This window comes from Nyctereutes procyonoides, unplaced genomic scaffold, assembly GCF_905146905.1.
Source record: "Nyctereutes procyonoides isolate TBG_1078 unplaced genomic scaffold, NYPRO_anot_genome, whole genome shotgun sequence".
Taxonomy (NCBI): Eukaryota; Metazoa; Chordata; class Mammalia; order Carnivora; family Canidae; genus Nyctereutes; species Nyctereutes procyonoides.
The window spans coordinates 29800302-29818700 of NW_026575042.1; the positions used below are offsets into that span (position 1 = coordinate 29800302).

Below are 18399 nucleotides of genomic sequence, written 5' to 3' on the forward strand. Positions count from 1 at the left end.
TCATGAGAGAGACACACAGAGACAGAGACATAAGCAGAGGGAGAAGCAGGCTCCATGCAGGGAGCCCGATGTGGGACTCAGTCCCGGGACCCCAGGATTAAGTCCTGGGCCAAAGGCAGGTGCTAAACTGCTTAGCCACCCCGGTGTCTCGAAAGAAGGCTTGTAAGAAGCTAGTATTAAGTGATTGTCTCTTTGGTTAGCCTTTGCTAATCGTTCAAGATTAGCCTTTGTTTTAGCTTTGTGGTTCTCCTTCCCCCTGCATTTTTAATAGGGTATAAGTTGTATGAGGAAATATTAAGTTAATAAATTCCTGCCATGTGACTATCATGTGTCTGTATACCATATTTTCAGGTATAGTGTCACATTGTAGCAGAAAAAAAGCATTTCTATGATAGGAGAGCTTGGTCAGAAAATAAAGGTAAATGCAATTCTCCCCCCAAATAATTTTTTCATCTACAGCTAAATTGAAAGAACTTTACATTACATACACATATACTCCTCTCCCAAGATTTTTACATTAACATTTACTGTACTTGGGAATGAGTGGGTGGCTCAGTGGTTGAGAGTCTACTATTGACTCAGGTCATGATCCCGGGGTCCTGGGATCAAGTCCCACATCAGGCTTTCTTCATGGAGCCTGCTTCTCCCTCTGCCGATGTCTCTGCCTCTCTCTCTCTCTCTGTGTCTCTCATGAATAAATAAAAAAAATTTTTTTAATTACTGTAATTGCTTTATTATATATATATCCATCTTTCTGTCCATCTTATTTTTTAATACATTTCAAGACAAATTAATGTTTTAATACATTATTTGAGAGCAGAATTATTTCTTCATGTTAACAGACGCAAAGTGAAAAAATTAGTATCTTATTTGCTCACTCCAAGTTGTGTAATTGTGTAAAAATTAGTGGGTCATGCAAAATGCATGCTTTAAAGGCAAGTATTAAAGCCATTTCCTTCATTTAATTCACTAATGTATCACAGATGGTCCCCATCTTAATAATAGTTTGACTTAAAATCTTTCAACTTTATGATAGTGTGAAAGTGGTATGCATTCAGTAGAAATTGTACTTTGAATTTTGATATTTTCTCAGGCTAGTGCTGTGTGGTACCATACTCTTGTGATGCTGGGCAATGGCAGTGAGCCGCAGCTCTCTGCCCTGTGGTCACAAGGGTGAACAACTGATAGATTTATGACCGTTTTGTTTTTTCACTTTCAGTACAGTATTCAGTGAATCACATGGTATGTTCAGTACTTTGTTATAGGCATTATATTAGATAATTTTGTCCAACTTTAGGCTAATACAAGTTGAGCACATTTAAGGTAGGCTAGGTTAAGCTATGATGTTCAGTAAGCTAAGTGTATTAAATGCATTTTCAGCTTACAATGGGCTTATCAGGACATAACCCCATAGTACGTCAAGGAAGATCTGTATTTTTCTGAGCATACGCACTCATCTCTGGCTAAATGAGGGCTCTGTTTTTACTTAACATAAGACTTGCACATACACTTAGTTTGGCTATGTGTGCAAATTCTTTTGCTTATAGCTTGGCTGTAATCTGCTTGGGTGCCTATAGTGTTGAGGCCTTTCAACCTGGTTTTTGTTCTTATTATCAGTTTGGTGTAGACTCCTGCTTAGTGGACTCTCAAATCCTGTGGTTTTGTGTCAAAATCATATCTTCTGAAAGATGATTCTCATTCATAAATTATCTTAAATGGATTGCCAGTTTTACTCCCAGTAATAAATTAGAGAATGTGAGAACATTAAATGTTCGAAAGCATGAAGCAAGGGAATTCAATGAATAGGGTGAATCTAGCCAAAATGACTGTGTTGCCCTGAATTTGACTTTTTAACCCCTAGAATACTTCTTTCAAAAGAACAAACTGTGAAGTTGCAAAAATGCTCTGTTGGTAGTATAATAAGATAGAGAATGAGAACAGGTGAGAAACCAACTAAAATTAGAGATGCTTTCAATGTGAGTTATAAAGGACATGTAAACTTGTGTTTTTCTCATCAAAAAAATAAGGGGGGGTAAGTCTTTGAGAAATTGAAGTGGAGCACTATTGTAGGAATGAAGGAGATGATTTTTTTTTTTTTAATTTACTGAGAGAGTATGCAAGTGAGCACAAGCTGGCAGGAGGGACAGAGAGAGAGACGGAGAAGTAGACTCCCTGCTAAGCAGGGAACCTGATGTAGGGCTCATCCCAGGACCCCAGGATTATGACCTGAGCCAAAGGCAGACATTTAACTGACTGAGCCACCCAGGTGCCCCAAAGGGGATGGTATTTAATCAATAATTAGTTTGAACAGGTAAATTCTTGCTAACTTGTTGAATACATCTTAACAACTGGCAGGGTGGCAAGTGCTGATGATGGAGCTGCTACTAAGATACCATCCAACAAGTTTCACATTTTTTTTAGTTGGACAGTTCATTGCTATTTAGAGAATGTGCCTATAAATGACTGTTATTGCAATTGCCTGCTTGATGCTTGAGCTGCTTGATACTGGAAGTTTTGTATATTTTTCATCACGATTAGTGGGAATTATGGTCGCTTAAGAGTTTTTGCCTATGAACAACAATTTTATTTTTTTTTAAAGATTTTTATGTATTTATTCATGAGAGAGACAGAGACGCAGAGAGGCAGAGGGAGAAGCAGGCTCCATGCAGGGAGCCTGACGTGGAATTCAATCCCGGGTCTCCAGGATCACACCCTGGGCTGAAGGTGGCACTAAACCGCTGAGCCACCCAGGCTGCCCAAACAATTTTAGAAACACTTTCAGAGCTTATTAAAGAAACATGCAGAGAATCCTAAGCAGGCTCCATACCCAGTGCAGAGCCTGAAGTGGGGCTCAGTCTCACAACCCTGAGGTCATGACCTGAACCAAAATGAAGAGTCAGACTTAACCGACTGAGCCACCCAGGTGTCCTTATTTATTTCTTTTATAAACATTCTTAGATAAGATAAATTGTAAAGAATAAAATAACAATGGATATTAAATAATGACACCCTTATATATTCAACACAGCTTAAATATGTATCGCTATTATTTTTGAATTAGGTGAAAAATATGAGTACTGATTAAAGCAATAAAACACTTTTAAAAAAAAAAGATTTTTATTTGTTTATTCATGAGAGACACAGAGGGAGGCAGAGACACACACAAGCAGAGGGAGAAGCAGGCCCCCCGCAGAGAGCCCAATGCGGGACTTGATCTCCAGATCTGGGATCATGACCTGAGCCAAAGCCAGACGCCCAACTGCTGAGCCACCCAGGCATCCCAAAACACTTTTTTTTTTTTTAAGATTTTTATTTATTTATTCATGAGAGACACACAGAGAGAGGCAGAGACACAGGCAGAGGGAAAAAGCAGGCTCCATGCAAGGAGCCTGACGTGGGACTTGATCCCCGGTCTCCAGGATCAGGCCCTGGGCTGAAGGTGGTGCTAAACCGTTGAGACATCCGGTCTGCCCAACACTCTACTTTTGAAAGTAGAAATCCTAGCTGATATTTGTTGGTGATATACACTGAATAAATAGTATAAGGATTGAAATTAAAAGATTTATGATTAAGTAATAGTTTTAACTTTCCCGCCCAAGAAGCTTTAAGAGAGATACAGGGCCCTGTAAGCCTGAAAGTGAGAGAGGTAATCATAGATAGGAAACAATTATTTCATATCTAGGGTGGTATATTTAAAGTACAGTAATAACTTATGATTGTAGTCCATGTTTTTGAGTGCTTGGGTGGCTCAGTCAGTTAAGTGTCTGTCTTCTGCTCAGGTCATGATCCAGGGATCCTGGGACTGAGCCCCATATGGGGCTTCCTACTCATTTGGGAGTCTGCTTCTCCCTCTTCCTCTGCCCCCAACCCCTCATGCTTTCTCTATCAAATAAAATCTTTAAAAAATATATTTTTGAGTGCTTATTTCTGAGCCAAGCATCACACTCTCCCCTTTGCTTATCTCATTTAGTCCTCACCGAAGCCCTTTGTCACAAATGCTGTTGTCTCTCTTTCATAGATGGTCTGTGATTCTGATTCTGAGTTTAGGAAGCTTTTCTTGAGAGTTACACAGCTAGTAAATGGCAGTTATTACTAATCAGTGTTCAACCATAAGTAACATTTAAAAAATTCACTACCTTACTTACCTTGATGATAGATTGAATACTAAAACTAGTTTAGTGCGCATATTAATGTAGCTTTTTGTGCCAGTCATTGATTAGTTTAGTGTAGCTGGTACCTATGCTACAGGGAGGTATTCTAAGTTTGAGTTGCCAGACTAAATCATCACTTGAACACTGTACTTGGAGGACCCCCCCACCTCAGTTTTGCTTTCACTCATTTCCCAGTGGTTTCCTTAAAGTTGTTCCAAGTCTCATTTTGAATGATACATAGTACAGAATATTCTTATCCTATTTCTTCTGCATTTTTCTGATATTTGTGTATCGCCATTGTCCACTACTGAGTTTTGTGTTTGGGAGTATCTTCATGGTCTGAAAGAGTTAGTGCAATTTTCAGACCAGTTGCCTTCATCAGATGAAATGACTGCATCAAAGTGGTTGTTAAGGTTTTATTGGGAATATAAAATAGATTTTACCTTAAAATTTGGAGAAGTTAATATTATGCTGTTGGGAAGTAGGTCCCAGCCTCAGATCTCATTAATCTGGTTGTTTTAAAAGTTCAGTGTTAGTTAAAGTAATATTTTTTCTGTTATTGAGGGCTCCTTGAAGACTATCCTGGAATCATATTGGTGGCAAACTTCTGTCATGTTTGTTTTGAACACTTTATTTAAAAATCTTTTTAAAGCTTATCTATAGAAATTAATCTTTAAAAGTTTATTTTTAGATGGTAGAGTATTTCAGCATTGGAGCCTTCCATTTTCTTTTATTTCTTTTGCCTTGTGTTGAATATGGCAGTTTGTTTCATTGTTTGAAATTGTGTGAAAGTAATAATTGGAACTGGTTCTAAATTAATCCAGGAATGTGTGGTCAGATAATACATCTGTAATTACATGGTCAGGATGAATTTATTTTGAGTTCCTAAATTTGAGGGAAGGTTTTATTGCTTAGGTTAAATATATAGAGTGTAGAGTTAAGCAGATTGAGTCCAAAGTCTGGCCCTGCTACTTACCAGCAGTGTCTGGGAGAAGTGATATAAATTCTCTACAATTTTCTTGTCAATAAAATGGGTTCATCAGATCTGTACTATAGTGATGTTATGGAGATAAAATGAGGTAGGTAGATAAATGCATAGTCAGAGCCTGGCCAAATCATTAATACACGATGAATACTCAAACCTAGTTTTTGCATAATTTCAGGATGTCTCTTAAGTCATTTTTTTAGAGTCACCGTGCCTCCCCAATTTCAAGATAATCTTTACTGAGGGCTCAAAAAAAAGGATTATCCTGATTTCTATTATGAAGCTATGCAGACACTAGCAATAAATAGCACTGAATTATCCCATTATTTCTGGAGTTGACTTGGTTACTTAGGTATCTCCTCCCTTTCTTACCTCTCCTATATACCTCTGCCTATGTATATATATCATGGCTGAAGGCACGCTTTTCAGATAGAGGAATAATTTTCTTCTAAAGAGAGCACCTCCATTTTACTAGCCTTTTTTGGTGGTGGTTATTAGGAATTGGGTGCACAATAGCAATATCACTTGTTGCTTCCTAAAATATTAGAGATAATTGTCAGTTGTGCTGATTTTGGCCATAGGAGCTTCTTGTGATGTCCAGAGAATTGAAGTACTTCTTTAATCTTATATTGTATTTTTCTGTCAATATGGTTATCTGCATGATATCTTTCCTACCAAACCAAGTAATCAGTAGTTTATTTTGAAATTTTCTTAAATTTTATTTTATTGTGGTAAGAACACTTAAAATGAGATCTGTCCTCTTAAAGATTTCTAAATGTGCAGTACAGTATTGTTAATTATAGGCACCATGTTGTAGAGCAGATCTCTGGAACTTAATCATCCTGTACAACTGAAACTTTATACCCATTGGTTAGCAACTTCCCATTTCCAGTACATCCCAGTTCCTAGCAACCACCATTCTACTCTCTGTTTCTGTGAGTTTGACTATATGACTATAACTCATATAATTGCATGTAGTCATGCAGTATTTGCCCTTCTGTGACTAACTTCAAGTATCATGTCCTCCCCAAAGTTCACCTGTGTTGCATATTGCAAGATTTCCTTCTTTTTCAAGACTGAGGAATATTCCATTTTATGTGTATGCCACATTTTTTTATTCATTCGTCCTTTGATGGACTTATAGTTGTTTCCACATCTTGGCTTTTAAGAGAAAAATGCTTCAATGAGTATTCCTCTTCAAGATTTTAATTTCAGTTCTTTTGAATAAATATGTGGAAATTGGATTGCTGGTTCTAATTTTAATTTTTAGGAACTTCCATACTGTTTTCTGTACTGCCTACACCATTTTATATTCCGACTAAACAGTATTCAGTTTCTCTACATCCTTGCCAAAACTTGTTGTCTTTTGGGGCTTTTTGATTGTTTTGATAATAGCTATTGTAACACGTATGAAATAATTTGCCTTTAAAAAAAAGATTTTTACTTACATAAATAAGTAAAATATATTTATATAAGTATAAATATTTATATTTTGGTAATCTCCACACCAAATGAGGGACTTGAACTCACAACCCCGAGATCGAGAGTCCCAGGCACCCCCTCTCATGCTTTTGAGTTGCATTTCTCTGATAGTGACATCAAACATCTTTTTATATACTGTTGGCCATTTGTATATCTTCTATTAGTTTAATAATTAATGTGTATGTTAGGTCTTTTCTTCCTTCCTTCTTTGATCTATCCTAAGAAATCTCTAGAGTTTGGTGCTGCTTTCAATCACCAAGTTCCTAGGTCTTCAGAAAGTTGTAGATAAGCATTCTTGATGTAAACTTGTTTTATTTCCCCTACTAAAAGATCCATTTGAGGGGATCCCTGGGTGGCTCAGCGATTTAGCACTTGTCTTCGGCCCAGGGTGTGATCCTGGAGTCCCAGGATCGAGTCCCACGTCGGGCTCCCTGCATGGAACCTGCTTCTCCCTCTGCCTGTGTCTCTGTCTCTCTCTGTGTGTGTGTCTCTCATTAATAAATAAATCTTTAAACAAAAAAATAAATAAAAGATCCATTTGAGTTACATATTCCCCCAAATCAGTGATACCTATGAAGTCATCTTCAGGGTTTTTATCACCCTCCTGGGTCATGCTTTAAGTTCTTTGGGGCTATCATTTTATGTCTTTACTATTTTTCTCTCACTTCCATTTTAAATTTAAAGTTTTTTAATGGTATCTTCACTCAAGTACATTTTCTTATCAGTTTTTCTAAGATAGGTCTTGGTACAGAGCCTATCATTCAGATATCATAAGTTATGGACTAGCAATCCAAACTGCACTCTTAGTATCGGCCGTTGCCTTTTTTATCCTCCTTTTTTATTCTCTTATTCCAATCTTCATTTGTAGTATATCTAATGGAAAGATAACGTCTGTAGACCTATATTTTTTATTATTTTGGCATATTCTAGAGATCCTACCTAAGTTTCTTTTTAGCAATATCTTTTACTGCAAATGATTTAGAAGGCAGGGAAAATGTTGCTGGTTTTAATAAGTCTTAGTTGGCTGTCTATTTCATCTTAGATACACAATCCAGGAAAAAAACAAACAAAACGCACCAACTGTCAGGACTATATTTAGCTGTCTCCATACACACTAGTAGGAAGATGTCAGTTGACTGTAATTTCCTCTCTAGTAACAGTAAAGGTTTCCCTAACCTTGCTCTTCCTTGTGGTTCTCTTATTCCTCGGAGCATGAGTTGATGCTTTTTCAGAAGATTTGACAAAATCTTTTTTTTTGTTTATTTTTTTAATTTTTTTTTATTTATGATAGAGAGAGAGAGAGAGAGAGAGAGAGAGAGAGAGAGAGAGGCGCAGAGACATAGGCAGAGGGAGAAGCAGGCTCCATGCACCGGGAGCCCGATGTAGGATTCGATCCTGGGTCTCCAGGATCGCGCCCTGGGCCAAAGGCAGGCGCCAAACCGCTGCGCCACCCAGGGATCCCAGATTTGACAAAATCTTAAGAGTACTTGTAAAAAAAAAAAAAAGAGTACTTGTTAGAACATGAAGTTTAAAGTGGACATCAGAATTTCCCATGGGATTGCTGCATTTCATTCATTCACTCAAATACTCATAGAGCACCTGTTTTGTGTCAGGCACTCTTGTAGGCTCTGGGGATGTGTGTGTGTGTGTGTGTGTGTGTGTGTGTGTGTGTGTGTGTGGAATGTTGAGGACAATTCTTGTCCTTAAGAAACTCAGTGTAGTGGAGGGGAGCAGATAATCACAATATGGTGTGCTAAAGTCTATGGCAGCAAGGTGAACAAACCAGTGCCTGTCCACTAAAATCTTATGGTTTCATGGAAGAATTTGTTCCTTAAAATCAGTACTATATGGCAGGCTCTGGAAGTATGGATGGGAAATTAAGGAAAAACTCGAAGGATAACTGTACTAAATCCAGCCATATTTTTATCTTCCAGGTTTCGACACAAAATGAACATAATTAGGGAAAACAAAGATTTGGCATGTTTCTATACAACAAAACATTCATGGAGGGGAAAGTAAGTATTTCTTTTGGTTTTATTTTTCTCTGCTTCTGTGAAGTATCATTTGAAACATAACTTTCAATATCTTGAGTAGTACCACACAGCTCAATTATGCCATTCAGCCCTTCTCTTCTGAAAAGCATATGTGCATATTTTAAATGCAAATGCTACACTTGAAATAAATTATTGTTCTTTTTTTCTTTTGACATTTCCGGTGTTCTGTGTCTGTCTTAAGAAGGAGTGGGTAAGAATTAAAAGTAACAAAAGGAAAACAGACCATTTATCTACCTTCTTGGATGCTGTCAATTAATGATTGGATTATATAGTAATGGCGGAGTATTAATTCCACAGCTTTATTGCCCAGAGACTAACCTGTGTGTGATGGGTGCATTTGCATGTCGATTTGACTGTCAGAGAAAATATGCTAATAGTGCCTTTTATAATCTTTCTTTAGTCCTATAATGATTTTTAAAAATTGGGTTTGACCTGAGGCACCTGGATGGCTCAGTTGCTTAAGTTTCTGCCTTTGGCTCAGGTCATGATCCCAGATTCTTGGGATCAAGCCCTGGGATGGAGCCCTGAGCTTCCTGCTCAGTGGGGAGCTTGCTTCTCTCTCTCTGCCCCTTCCCCTGCTTGTGCTTTCTCTCTCTCTCTCTCTCTCTCTCTCTCTCAAATAATTAAGTAAATAAAATCTTTAAAAAAAAACAGTGAGTTTGATCTTATCTTTTCCTTGGGAGAGGCAGTGATAGTTTTTAGTAGCCTGCCTGCTCAGACCAAGATATTGATGCCTATGTTTCCTTTTTGTAAAACCAGTAATAATTCCTATCCCTCAGATTGCTGTGAGGACATGGAACATGTGAAGGTTTTAAACTCATGCCTTAAATACATTGAGTATTCAGTGAATGGCACATATTGATCATTACCAAAAAAAGTTTCCTCTCTCATCCTTTTAAGTAGTGATAAGTAAAATGAGTGTCCCACACTTTGACAAATAGGTGGCCACATTATTCCAAATCAGGCCTTGGTAAAACCATGCCATGTACACAAAGCCAGTAACTTTAGATCTTTTTCTGAACTTTTCATCTTTTAGGTAATAGTGTAGTAACTTCTTAGAATGGTGCAACATCTGAATTCTGTAGTGTTTCTGGTTTGCATTAGCAAACTGACTATAATTTTGAAAGATAGTGTTTGTTTCCTTTTAATAACTCAATTGTACAAGCTCCTAAATTAGGGAGCATAACTGTTACACTTGTAGAATATTTGTCTTGAAATGTTTTCTTCATTTAATTTCAATGAGAAAAGTTAGAAAATTAATATACCCAGGGTAGTGTGAGTCTCTTTAGTTCTTTGAGTAAACCTTAAAAAAATTATATATTGAAATGATTTTTATTTTTTCCCCAAGTGATAAATTACTCTGGTCATCATACTATAAGTTCTGTTTTTTTAATACAAGTATTACATATTGATGCTTTGTTCTAATTCTAAAGAACAAGCTTACTGAATACTTTTTGGGTTTTTTTGTTTGTTTTTTAAATTTTATTTATTTGTTCATGAGAGACACAGAGAGAGGGGCAGAGACATAGGCAGAGGGAGGCGTAGGCCCCATGCAGGGAGCCCCAATGTGGAACTCGGATCCCAGGACCGTGGGATTACACCCCGAGCCAAAGGCAGACGCTCAACTGCTGAGCCATCCAGGCATCCCCTGAATACTTTTTGTTTTGTGAGCTTGTCAGTAATTGTGATCTCCGGGAAATTTTCTTATATTCTAAGGAAAGTTGTGACTAAGACTAAAGACAGTCCTCTTTTCTTTCTTTTGTAACAATTTGGAGAACTGTTTATGTGCTCTCAGCACAATTCCTTGCCTCCATCATTGACACCTTGAAACTTATTTTTATAACATCTTTATTGAGATAAAATTTACAAAACATAAAATTTACTTTTTAAAGTCTACCATTCAGTGCTTTTTAATGTATTCAGTAGAGTAGTGAACTGTCACCACTAACCATTTTTGGAACACTTTCATCACTTCCCCAAAAATCTAATCTAATAATATTAGCAATTCTTTTTTTTTCCCCATCTTCCTAGCACCTGGCAGCCCATAATCTACTTTCTGTCACAGGATCTGCTTTTTTTTTTTTTTTTAAAGATTTATTTATTTTGAGAGAGTACAAGTGCATATGTATACTAGCACAGGGAGGGGAGATGCAAAAGAAGAGGGAGAGAGAATCTGAAGCAGACTTTGCACTGAACACGGAGCCCAACATGGGCTCATGATCATGATTTCATGACCTGAGCCAAAACCAAGAGTCAGATGTTCAACCCACTGCACCATCCAGGTGCCCCAGGATTTGCTTATTTAGGACATCTCATGAATGGCATCGTATAGTATGGGCTCTTTTGTGACTGTCTTCTTTCACGTAGCATGTTTTTAAGGCTCGTCAATATTGTAGCTTGTGCATTTCTTTTTGTTGCCAAGTAATATCCTATTGTATGGATTTGCCACATTTTGTTTATCCATTCATCAGTTGATGAACATTTGTATTGTTTCCACTTTTTTACTATTATGAATAATGCTGCTGTAAATGTTTTTGTTTAACCTTAGGGTGAATGTGTATTTCCAAGTCTCTTGGGTACATACCTGAGAGTGGAATTCTTATATGGAGTTATATATAGTTATATATAACTCTACATTTAACTTTTTGAGGAACAGCCAAGCTTTTCCAAGTGACTGAAGCATTTCGCAATCCTTCTATCCCTGTATGAGGAGTCCAGTTTCTCCATGTCCATACCAATATGTGTCATTGTCTTTTTTTATTTTAGCTATCCTAGTGGATATGAAGTGGTTGTTATTTTATTTATTTATTTATTTATTTTTATTTTTTTTAAGATTTATTTATTTTTTGAGAGAGTAAGCATGCGTGTGCGTGAGTGGAGGGAGGGGCAGAAGGAGAGAATCCTCAATCCTCAGCAGATTCCCTGAAGAGTGTGGAGCCTGAGGTTGGGGCTCAATCCCACAACCCATGAACTCATGACCTGAGCTGAAACCAAGAGTTGGACACTTAACCAGCTAAACCACCCAGGCACCACATGTGGTTTTAATTTGCATTTCCCTGATGCTAGATGTTGAATATCTTTTTATTTCTTTGTTGGCCATTTGTATATTTTTCATAAAATCTCTATTCAAATCACTTACCCATTTTTTTTTTAATTTGGGTTATTCATCCTTTTGTTGAGTTGTGAGAGTTCATTATATATTCTGAATATAAGTTGCTTATCAGACATATGATTTGCAGATATTTTCTGCTATTTTGTGGGTTGTCTTTTTACTTTTTTAATGGTTATCACCTGAAGCACAAGGTTTTTGATTTTGACGAAATCCACTTTATCTTTTTCTTTTGCTACTTGTGCTTTTGGTGTCATATCTAAGAAGCCATTACTTAATCCAAAGTCTCAAAGATTTACTCCTATATTCTAAGAATTTTATAGCTTTGATTTTGGGTTAATTTTTGTATATAGTGTGAAATAGAGATCCAATTTCATTCTTTTTGCATGTGGATATCCAGTTGTCCCAGCACCATTTGTTGAAAAGATTATTCTTTCCCTATTAAATTGTTTTGGGACTCTGGTCAAAAATATTAGGCCATAAATGTAAAGGTTTATTTGTGAACTGCCAATTTTGTTCTATTAATTTATATGCCTGGCCTTATACCAGAACTATACCGTCTTGATTAGTTTAGCTTTGTACTAAGTTTTAAAACTAGGGGGACAGCCCCAGTGGCTCAGTGGTTTAGCGCCGCCTTCAGCCCGGGGTGTGATCCTGGAGACCCAGGATCGAGTCCCACGTCAGGCTCCCTGCATGGAGCCTGCTTCTCCCTCTCTGCCTGTGTTTCTGACTCCCCCCCCCCCCCCCCCCGTGTTTCTCATGAATAAATAAAATTTAAAAATCTTTTAAAAAAATAAAATAAAAATAAAACTGGGAAGTTTGAAATTCACTTTTGTTCATTTTCAAGATTTGGCTATTCTGGGTCTCTTGCATCTCCATAAGAATTTTAGAGTTAGCTAGTCAATTTTACAAAAAATAGCAGCTGGGATTTTGATAGGGATTATGTTAAATGTGTGGATCAAATAGGGGAGTATTGCTGCCATAACAGTAATGAGACTTTTGATCCATGTGCGGAATATTTCCATTTATTTACATCTTTTAAAATTTGTTTCAAAAAAAAAATTTTGTTTCAGCAGTATTTTGTTTTTAGTGACACTTTGAAGCTTTTAACTTCTTAAAAGATCTTTCCAGAGAGGGATAGTTATTTCATTAATCATGTACATTATTATGTGGCACTCAAATTTTTATTACACTTACATATTTTATGTGGCTGATTCTAATCTAATTTTAAAGCATTCCTCATCATCTTAATGTAAAAAACAAATGGCTAACATTAAAAATTGTGTTGTTTTGGGCAGCTCCGGTGTTGCAGCAGTTTAGTGCCACCTGCAGCCTGGGGTGTGGTCCTGGAGACCCGGGATCGAGTCCCACATCAGGCTTCCTGTATGGAGCCTGCTTCTCCCTCTGCCTGTGTCTCTGCCCCTCTCTCTCTGTCTCTATGAATAAATGAAACCTTAAAAAAAAATGTTGTTTTATTTATTTTTTATTTTTTTTTTAAGATTTTATTTATTTATTAATGAGAGATACAGAGAGAGAGGCAGAGACACAGGCAGAGAGAGAAGCAGGCTCCATACGGGGAGCCTGACGTGGCACTCGATCCCGGGTCTCCAGAATCATGCCTTGGGCCAAAGGCAGGTGCCAAACCACTGGGCCACCCAGGCGTCCCAATTGTGTTGTTTTAGAATTGTTTGTTGAACCCTTTCTCTAGAAACAAGTCTGTCTACAACAGATTTTATGTGTGATTTTGGGGATTTAAGGCCTCGGTTTTAAGTGACTTTGTGCCTGTATACATACTGCTAACCCAGGCCCGACATTCAGAAAAACGTTATTGATAGTGCCAGCAAGGATGAATAAGTATTTTTTTTTATGTATGTCTAAATTAAATATATATGTCTTAAGTTAAATATGTATATTTACATACATCTAAATTAAAAAATAACCACTTTATACATATTTCTCTTGAGATACTCGTGACCTATTTCATGTTACCTTTGTAATAGTTTTCATGGGTCTTATTTTGCAGCCACTACTCTATGCTCTTATTAATTCAGGTCTATTTATGGTTAGTGTAGTCTCCTTGGCTGACAAGTAGCCTTTTCTCCTATGGTTATCATATTCCCCCAAGCAAAGTACCTAACTATATGTTTGCTCTGGAAGGACCAAGAAGGGGGAATAGCTTTCAGCAGTAAAAAGCGCTTTTCTTTCATGAAGGAGCGTAGTTTCCTTTTTGGTCTAAGCAAGCCATTTCTAATAAGAAGGAGGATGCACATATTTCAATTAAAGCGGAAGTGCAGATTCACTTAGAGTAACTTTAGGGTGATTTTTATTTATTTTATTAAGATTTTATTTATTCATGAGAGACAGAGAGAGAAAGAGAGATAGGCAGAGACATAGGCAGAGGGAGAAGCAGGCTCCATGAAGGGAGCCCGATGTAGGGCTCGATTCCAGGACTCCAGGATCATGCCCTGAGCCAAAGGCAGACGCTTAACCGCTGAGCCACCCAGGCACCCCTTTAGGGTGATTTTTGAAGTACAGGTTTTTAGTTTTTCTGGGTGGAAATTACAAGTAAAATCTACTTGTGCATCACTTTGATATTTGCATACATTAATTGTAGCAAATGCTCTGAATTTAAAAGTAGTATTTTAGTATCTGAACTAGATTCTAATACCTTGGGATGGATATATGGTTATCAGTCTATTAAATGGCAGATGTTTATGACATTCATATACAGTCACTGTAATGACTAGATACATGAAATTGAGAGGAAAGTTGGCTGAAAGTAAAGCTGGCAAATTTCTGATAACCTTTCTTATGTATAGAAATAGAATCCTGCAACATAAGAGATACTCTTCTCTTTAGCCATCTGGTATTTATAGATCTCACCAACTCTGATAATCCTAGAAATCCTGAGGGTTTTTTACCCTGCTTTATTGATCTAGTTCTTGACCCTGCCAGCCTCTAAACCTCAGTTGAGTCCCATCCTGAACTGTTTTTGTGTTTTCTTTTATAATTCTTTGTGCTTATTATCACGCAATCTGGGATTTGAACATTTTTCATCCAAAAGTGGAAATAGTAATGCATTTGCTTGATAGGAATTTTATATTTTACACGTAGTGTTGTATTAGAAGCTAGCTCCAGGAGCGAAGGTAGTCTTTTCAACAAATGATGCTGATTACCTGGACATGTACATGCAAAAAACAAAAAACAAAAAACAAAAAAACAAAACAAAGAATCTAGGCACAGACTTTAAACTTTTCACAAAAATTGACTCAAAACTGATCACTGACCTAATGTGAAACACAAAAGTCTTAAAAGATAACATGGGAGAAAATCTAGATGGCTCTTGGGTTTGATGATTACTTTTTCGATACAACACCAAAGATGCAGCCCATGAAAAAATGAATTGGTAAAGCAGACTTCATTAAAATTTTAAAACTTCTGCTCTGCGAAAGACACTGTCAAGAGAATGTAAAAACAAGGTGGGAGAAAATATTTGTAAAAGACATTTGATAAAGGACTATTCAAAGTATACAAAGAACCCTTAAAACTCAACAATAGGAAAACAGACAACTCAACTAAAAAATGAGCCAAAGACTTTGGCAGGAATCTCACCAAAGAAATACAGATGGCAAATAAACACATGAAAAAATGTTTCACATCATCAGTCATCAGGGAAATGCAAATATAGAGATACTACTGCATATTTAATGGATTGGCCAAAATCCAGAACATTGACAGCAACACAAATGCTGGTGATGAGGGTGTAGAACAAAGGGAACTCTAATCATTTGCTAGTGGGAATGCACAATGGTATAACCACTTTGGAAGACCTTTTGGTGGTTTCTTACAAAACTCAACGTCCTCTTACCATATGATCCAGGAATCACACTCTATAGTATTTACCCAAAAGAGTTGAAAACTTACACAAAAACTTTTGTGTTGAAAACATCCACCCAAAAACCTGCACACAGATGCTTATAACACCTTTAATCATAATTACCAAAACTTGGAAACAACCAAGAAGTCCTCCAGTAAATGAATGCATGGATAAACTGTATTACATGCAGACAATGAATATTATTCAGTGCTAAAATGAAATCAACCATCAAGGTAGGAAAACTATGAAAGAAACTTAAGTGCATATTATAAGTGACAGAAGCAGTCTGAAAAGATTGTATGCTATATAATTCCAACTATATGACATTGTAGAAAAGGCGTAGAACTTTGGAGCAGTAAAAAGATGAGTGGCTGCCAAGGTTTCAGAGGGGAGGGAGGGATAAAAGGTAGAGCACAGAGGATTTTTAGGGCAGTGAAACTTACTCTGTATGATACTGTAATGGTGGATACATGTCATTTTATATTTGTCCAGACCCATAGAATGGGCAACACCAAGAGTGAACCTTAATGTAAACTTGACTTGGGTTGAAAATGATGTGTCAATGTAGGTTCAGCAGTTATAACAAATAGATGTACCACTGTGGTGAGTGGAGGATGTTGGTAATGAGGGAGACTGCATGGATAGGGTCAAGGAGTATTTGGGAAATCTGTACCTTCCTAATCTTGCTGTGAACTTAAAACTACTCTAAAAATTGAGAGTATTAAAAAAAATAGCTTTAACTCAGCTGGAAAAAAATACAGACCTTGTATCATGAAATTAAGCCCTTACATTTCATGGGATGTGCTTTATTTCTTCTGAAAGAAACGGAACATTTTCTTACTGAGTTATTGGGATATTTGCAGAGAGAGTATGTACTATATATGCCTTTCTCTTTTCTGAGGAGTACAACTTCTGATGTAAGTGAGCCATCTCAGGTGAAACTAATCTTTCAATTGGAATTTGACCAGAATCAGAGTATCCTGGTATTATAGGCATAGGAATGATCACTTTGCCCATTAATTTTCTTCTCTGTATTAAGTATAAATTTAGTAGTCATGGTTACTGGAAACATAATGATACCAATTATAATTAATTCAATGGCTCTGTTGGAGTTTTGAACCCCTCCCCCCTGTTACTTAATCAGCGGAATAATAGCAATAAGAATAGCTAACATTTACCATTATAAACAAGTGACAAATACTTTACATGGATTATTTCTTTTAATCTTCACATTATGAGGTCTGTGTGTGTGTGTGTGTGTATTCATTCCACATCTTTCAGATGGAGAAGCTGAAGCTTGAAAAGATTAAGCAAATTATCAGAGGATACATAGAAAGTGAATAGTTCAGTGTTTGAACAAAGGCAGTGACTCCAGAGCTGGTGGGTTTGATTATAAGCTGTAGTTCCTCCTTCAGCATTGCTTCCATTGATCTCCTCTCTGAGAAACCTTGTGTTTCAGTTAGCCTTAATTTCATTACTTCATGGACTAAAATTCTAATTCAAATACCTGGATTGTGAAGCTTTTAGTAGTAAAAGGAAAAACCCTAGATTCTATGAGAATACTAACGGCTTCTTAGAAATTGGTAGCCAAAACTTATTTAAAAATGATCGAAGGAACTAGGGTGTTCAGCTTAGGAAAGAGGTTTCAAAGTGAAAGTCTGGTTGGCAGAAAAATTATTATAGCCTTTTTTTTTTTTTAATTATTATATCCTATGTGAAGCTGAAAGACAGAACTTGAACCAGAGGGTGAAATTTGTAAGAAAGTAAATATTGGCTTAATTCTAAGAAACAATGGTCAGTATCTGCAGTACTGGAAATAAATAGAATTACTCTTAAGGAAGGTAAGTTGGTTCTCTTGCACCAGTAATGAACAATTAAAATCTAGCCAGCTTTGATCAAGGTATTCCAAAGGTTCAAGCTGTATGTTCTGGGCACTAGGCTAGGTAGCATAAAAGCTTTCAACTCTGATTGTTTGGGTTATTTGAAGCCCATTGCATAGACTATCTCCTGAAAGAATTGAGGTTCTTAACTTTAATATACAAAGGTTTTATGACCTCAAGAAACTTGAAAAACATTATTCTATAGTAAACACAAGCTTTGTCTGTACTTTACAAAAAGAAAGTAATACTGAATTTTCTCTATTTTGAGAGAGTTGAATGGTAGTGAAATCTTGTGCAGAAGAGTATTGTGATGGTGGTCAATATTTTTGGAGTGTCCATTGACACTATTGTGCGTGTCTAATTGATACATTCTAGTTAAGAGTATTCAAGTCTGGAATTAACTTTCAAACAATGACAAGTATATTATCTCTTAACTGCTTTAAAGTTCATTTCAGTTGTTTGAATTAATTAATTTAATAATAAAATGTTGGGAGGAGGGATCCCTGGGTGGCGCAGCGGTTTGGCACCTGCCTTTGGCCCAGGGCGTGATCCTGGAGACCCGGGATCGAATCCCACATCAGGCTCCCGGTGCATGGAGCCTGCTTCTCCCTCAGCCTGTGTCTCTGCCTCTCTCTCTATCTCTCTCTCTCTCTCTCTCACTGTGTGCCTATCATAAATTTAAAAAAAATTAAAAAAAAATCTGTTGTTAAAAAAAAAAATGTTGGGAGGGGCAGCTGGGTGGCCAGACTCTTGGTATAGACTCAGAATATGATGTAAGAGTTGTGAGATCAAGCCTGTGCTGGGCGTGGAGTCTGCTTAAGATTCTCTCTTGCCTTCTTCTCACCCCCTCCCCTTATCTCT

At 37.0% G+C, this 18399-nt stretch overlaps 1 protein-coding gene across 3 annotated transcripts in view; it reads left to right on the forward strand.

The window, feature by feature from the left end:
- DNAJC13 (DnaJ heat shock protein family (Hsp40) member C13) overlaps positions 1–18399 on the forward strand; it is a 118685-nt gene that overhangs the window by 8742 nt on the left and 91544 nt on the right. For all 3 annotated transcript variants that reach the window (XM_055321305.1, XM_055321306.1, XM_055321302.1), the window contains one exon: positions 8553–8633. In XM_055321305.1, coding sequence (XP_055177280.1) covers positions 8566–8633 — 68 coding nt within the window. In that variant the 5' untranslated portion in view covers positions 8553–8565. The remainder of the gene's footprint in view (positions 1–8552; positions 8634–18399) is intronic.